This window comes from Corylus avellana, chromosome ca2 (assembly GCF_901000735.1).
Source record: "Corylus avellana chromosome ca2, CavTom2PMs-1.0".
Taxonomy (NCBI): domain Eukaryota; kingdom Viridiplantae; phylum Streptophyta; class Magnoliopsida; order Fagales; family Betulaceae; genus Corylus; species Corylus avellana.
Window position 1 is genome coordinate 22,939,592 of NC_081542.1, and position 5,853 is coordinate 22,945,444.

Consider the following 5,853-nt stretch of genomic DNA (forward strand, 5'->3'; position numbering starts at 1 on the left):
AGAATTATAAGGAAGAACAAAATAACCTTGTACAAGGAAACATGACCACCCATTTTTTATGCTTGACAGATGTTTTAATTATTATATCCAATACACGCACGCATGCAAAAACAAGAGAATTTGGTTAAGAGTTTTGTTAGAGTTAACTATGTGTTTTTTTTTTTTTTTTTTTTTTTTTTGTTTAAGAGTAGAAAGAAGAAATAGATGGGTTGATATGAGGTAAAGATGAAAGAAGTTTAAATTTTTTTATTTTTTAATAAAAAGTGAAGAAAGTTGTTTGTTAGTGTGAATATGAGTTTGATCTTTTTGGATAAAAATGAGAAATGAATAGATTACTAAATACCCCCTTAACATCTTTAGGAATTGAAATAAAAGTTTATAATTAATAAAAGAGTAATTAGAAACTAGATAATTAGTAAATATGTCCACAAATATCCATCAATTTGTGCTGTGTTTGACAACCGCCATGGACAATTACTATTCATAAAAATAAAAATAAATTAAAAAAAAAAACTTATAACATTCTTACTTTTTACATCCTATTAATCACTGTTTCCGGAAACAGTTCTTTTTTAAAAAAAAAATAAAAAGGGTTTTCTATTTTTGTTCTCGAAAACAATTCTCAAACACAAAAACAAAAACCGATTTGCCAAATGAGCTTTTCTCTCTGCTTCGAGACTAAATTTGAAAAGACTAGGAAAAAATAAAACAAAAACAAAAACAAAATTATGAATTACAGCTGAGGTTACAGAAGTTATGTTTAATTCTTTAGAGAATTTACAGTGAGTTCTTATAATTAGTTTTTCCCAAAAAATTTAACTAAACATGTAAAAACACTCATTTAAAAAACTCCATACTCTACTTTATTTTTATCTTTCATTGGACACCCTCCCTGCATTTGAAGAGCCAAAAAGTTAAAGGTAAAGTTTAACAATTTTTTATGCTTTATTTTTTACTTTCTTGCTACACTACTCTTTATGCTTAGAGGAGTACTACACATCTCAAATTTTCTTCTAAAAAATTAGTTTCCAAATGATATGTCTCAATCTCATGAGATATATTATTTTGGGAAGTGTGACACCAACTTATGGAATGGTGACACATCATTTGAGAACCAACTTTTAGAAAGAAAATTTGAGATGGGTAGCACTTTACTTATGCTTATGTTGTTTGTTGGTTTAAAACTAATAAAAAAAATAATATTTAATTAAAGTAGAGAAATAAGTAAAAAATGTGGGGTTGTTTGTTAACAACATTCCCTCTCCCCAACACTATTCACTATTTTTCTAAAAAAAATCAACTTCAAAACATTTTTATTTCTTATATCACATCATTAGTTTTTTATATCACATCATTTACCCGTTACTACTATTCAAATGAAAAAAATCTATAAAACAATTTTTTACTTTTTATTTTTCAATACAACTTTTTTCATATTTCTATACCAATCATTATTATATTTTTTCCTACAAAAAAAAAAAAAAAATGTACAGTATCGGAGAAGGGTTGGGTTGTTAACTAACCCCTTGGTATTTGGCTCAACTTAAAAGTAACCCTTCAAATTTGATAAAAAGTGAACTTTTCACTTTAAATTTGGTTTTTTTTTTTTCTTTGGAGGAGCTTGTCTCACCTAGTTTTTAAAATTTCAGATTAGTTTTAAATTTTCTCCTTACTTTTAGGATATTAGCCAATTACTTGAGGATATTTAGGAGATAATTTTAAAATGTTTTTTAAAAAATCATTTTCAATTAGGTTGAGGGTAGTGGCCCAGTGGGCCTGGCCCTGGTGGCAGCTAAAATTGGGTTTACGAAAAGTGTACCGAAGAAGAAGAAAAAAAAAAAGAAGTTTGATAAACTGGTTTAAAGTTTATAAATAAGAAAAATAAATAAATAAACAAAAGAGGCGGAGGTGTTGCTGTCGTGGTTAGGGATTCCAGATTGTTATAAAGGATTTGCCGCGTTACGTTTTTTGGGATTGTTATGTTCGCCTGAGCGAGAGCGAGACAGAGAGATGGTTAAGATGGTGAAGAGGATGGTGGAGGAGAGGAGAGGACGGCTAGGGTTTGTCGAAGAAAAACAACATCGCAAGCGAAGTCGCCCTGTTCCTGTCCCCTCGTCGGGTCCTGCTCCTCTGCGGCGATCCACGCGCCTGAACCCTAACCGTGACGCCGTCGAGATCCGCAACGACGATCCCGAGAAGCAAATGGGAATTCATCCAAAAAGTATGCACGATGAGTATTTCGACTCTTACGCTGACTCTGAGGTGGATTGCATCCCCTACTATAAAAAGTATAAAAAGAATGAGATCTTGACCAAAGAGGATTGCGTCCGCTACCACCTAAACCCTGATGTGTATGTGGTGAGTAAAATTAATTCCCTTCGTCTACGTATATGTCTGTATCTGTATGTGCCTGCATCTTTAACACTCCTTCGTTGTTATAGGGTCACCGCCCGCCTAGGCCCTTTATTTGTGGTTCGACTCGATCATTTGCAGTAAGGTACGAAGATGAACTCGAAGATTGCAAACAATATTCGCAGCTCGCAATAGACGAATACCACCTTCGCCTCAAGGTTGGTGTTTCTGTTGTTGATGTTATTATTGTTATTTTATTTTATTTTTTTGGCTTATGAGGTATCGGATGGAGATGAATATTTGTTATGCTGAAATAATAGTCAGTTATTGCTTCTTTTTCTGTGACAATAATTATATTTTTTCATGATTACATAAACTTTTGTGTGCAGAATGAAAATCCACAACTAGAGTTTGTGGAGCTTTTGACAGCAAGGTTTAAGCTTTCCGATATAGTCAGGTATTATATAACCTTTGAGGCCAAGGATATTGCTGCTGGAGGCCAGACTAAGACCTATCAAGCTGTGGTGCGTATACCCTTCAAGTGGGATGGTGATGTCTCCGTGTTGTGTTTCAGGGAGTGTGAGCAAGAGCAAGGTAAAGGAATTTCATTTAAAGGAAGATTAATTTGATTTCTTTCTTTGTTTCTGTTGCGTTTATCGATTTACTGCGGCTTATCTTATACATGAATTAGTAGAGGCAAATGGTGAAAATCTTCACCTGTATTTGAAAGGTGAAGATGTTTTAGTTTAAATCATAACAACCGATTAGTATTGCCTTGGCTATTTTTAATTTTATATTCCTTCACCCCTGCATTCTTGTTATTTAAGCTTCTTGTCCCCTAATCCTTTTGTTCTTGTTCAACCAAATATTCCTCTTTTTCCGTCTTTACTGCCGGTTCTTCAAAAACTTCTTGTAGTCAAGGTGAGAGAAGAAGCTTATGCTTCAAGACAACGACATGACATGTTATAACAAATATCTTTTGATGTGTGAAAGTGTATTAATTTGCTTAGGAATCATGTAATATGAGAATGGTGACTGGAACTTAGCTTTTCTTTAGCACAATATTGACTGCTATTTTCAATTTTATTTGTTTGATCAGTGAAGCTTCATGGATATATGATGTTCGCCTTTCATTTTTTGTTTTTGTTTTAAGTAGGTTCAGGCAAGATACGTGGTAAAGAATGGTGTTGGGAAGTTCACACTGCTGTGAGGGTTAGTATGTTTGTATCACTACATGAAAGCATGGTTTGATTTACTGAACTGATAACGATATTCAGTTATTGTGAGGCAAAGTAATTATATATTTCTTTGATTATTGCTTGTTATCTATTGTTGTAATGATGCACGGCACTTGAAGCCGCTGGCAGTGGTACATGTTAAAACATCTTTTAACGATATTCTGGATAGCTATTGTGGACTAAATCTTCTTTGCTCACATAAGTAATCTAATATCTTGTTTTCTTGCCTCTCAATCTCCGTTCTTTGCTACATAGATAAGGTATTAGCTGAATAAATCTTGATTTGTTGAGATTGGAGTTGGGGGAAGGATGATGGAAAACTTAAGGGGGATTAGGGAAATATGAGAGAGGTCAATATAGGTCCCTAGCCCTATGCATGTGATCAAACAGTTCAAGTGAATATAAAGTGATGCTTTTAAACCATTGGTAGGCGAAGCGTAGTACTGTTATTTAATGTTTGAAGAAAGAAGAGATGGTAAATTAGAATGGTAGTATTGGAGCATTTGGTGGTGGGAAAATTTTGAAATTGTAGTGTGGATAAGAACCGACTCCTAAGCCAGTGCGTATCAACTTCGTAGGTTCTGTCTCTACACTTTTTAAACTGAACTTTTTTATTATGAGCCAACATGGTTGTAGACTATGCTTTAAAGAGTATCAATAGAAGAACATGATGGTTGTGTAAAAGTTTTGAAGAACTGCTGCTGAGTCTCCTTTTCATTGTTGGTTTTTTGTTTTTGTTTGTTTGTTTTTTTTTTTTTTTGACATATTGTAAATGTTTCTGCTTATGAGGACCTGGGCTTTCATTGGGTAATTGGGTCTCATTATGGGTAATTGAAATTTGGCTCTCTGAAATTTCCTGCCAAAATAGAAAACCCACCAGTAATTATATTGTGTGGCAAGCTGTGGTTGGCCAAGGAGTGTTAATAATTTGGAGTTCAAGGTGGTGCCTAACCTCTTTTCTTTGTGCACAATTGCATGCACACATGTATATAGTGATAATCTGCACTCCATGGATCCATATGGAGATAACACACACACATACACGCTCACGGCCTTTTGTTTCTTTGAAAATTGTGTGATGAAACAAGTGAAAAGGTTAAAAGGCAATGCATCTCTTCTTTACGAGATTCTTTTCACATTTTGACACTGGCCCATTGGTTTTTTTTGCAGCCCTATGTGGAAGAGTACCCATCGGAGGAGTACCCATCGGAGGAGGAGATTGTTGAAGAAGATATGTAATTATCCAAGCCTAAACAGAAGAATATTAGTACTGGTCTTTGCTATTAAAAAGGAAATGTGATATTACCTAATCATAAACAGAAGAATTGTTGCACTAATGCTTTTTTTGTGTGAATTTTTAATAATACTTAATATTGTGCTTTAAATGTTGCAAATTTAATGGAATCGCACGTAAGGAAAATTATTGAAATATAATTCAATGCTTTTAATTAAGCTAATTTAATGACAGTTCACGATTGAAAAACCGGTTCAAATCACATATAAGGAAAATTATTGAAAAGTGTACTCTAGTTTGACTATGCTTTCTTAAAAACCCTTTTACAATATTCAATTTCTACTACGGGTAAGTAAATCTCGCATTTTAAGTTGTATAGGACATGTGGGTTTGATTCGTAACTCTTTTCTTTTAAGTTGTCTAAATTTTTACGTTATTTGAACAGTCTAATTACACAAAATCCTCGCCTTTGTATATAGCACATTAATTCTCATGTTGCATATATAGCTTTGTCAAAAGATTGTAGTCTAATTTGATAACGCTCTTTTAAGAAGCCCAGTAAAAACATTTTATGTCACGTCAAAATACTTTTTATCTCCGATTTACTTTCTCTCTTTTTTTTTTTAAAGGCGTAAGAGTAGAAATTTTATTAATTATTTGATGGAGTCAAACAATTGAATTTAACATACTGAAATTGACAAGAGGAGAAAAGAAAAAGGATTTTAATTTTTGTTAATGAAATTGACTTGATCTTATATATCATAGATGAGACAAAGCTTTGAGACAAATCCAGATCACGCTCTCTCAAGAGGAGTAAAGGGGCACGTGCCTTTTCCGTTATTAGAGTAGATTGAAAGTGATTAGGGTTTTTTTTTTTTTATTAGCAATAGAAATTAGAAAGTGTTATATATATATATAATTATTTTTTTTAATATTCCAAAAAAAAGCAAAGGGTTGAAATTCGAGGTTGATTCGTTATATTAGATAATAAATTAATAATTATTCTGGGTTTGTAAGCACTAGATAACA

General features: G+C 32.9%; 1 protein-coding gene across 1 annotated transcript; it reads left to right on the forward strand.

Moving 5' to 3' along the window:
* The first annotated feature begins 1,906 nt into the window (after positions 1-1,906).
* Positions 1,907-4,975, forward strand: LOC132168637 (uncharacterized). Its single transcript, XM_059579647.1, has 5 exons — positions 1,907-2,358; positions 2,442-2,570; positions 2,742-2,946; positions 3,509-3,564; positions 4,761-4,975. Exons 1-5 carry the CDS (start codon positions 2,011-2,013, stop codon positions 4,827-4,829), a joined length of 807 nt encoding a protein of 268 aa, XP_059435630.1. The 5' UTR covers positions 1,907-2,010; the 3' UTR covers positions 4,830-4,975.
* The last annotated feature ends 878 nt before the right edge of the window (positions 4,976-5,853 follow it).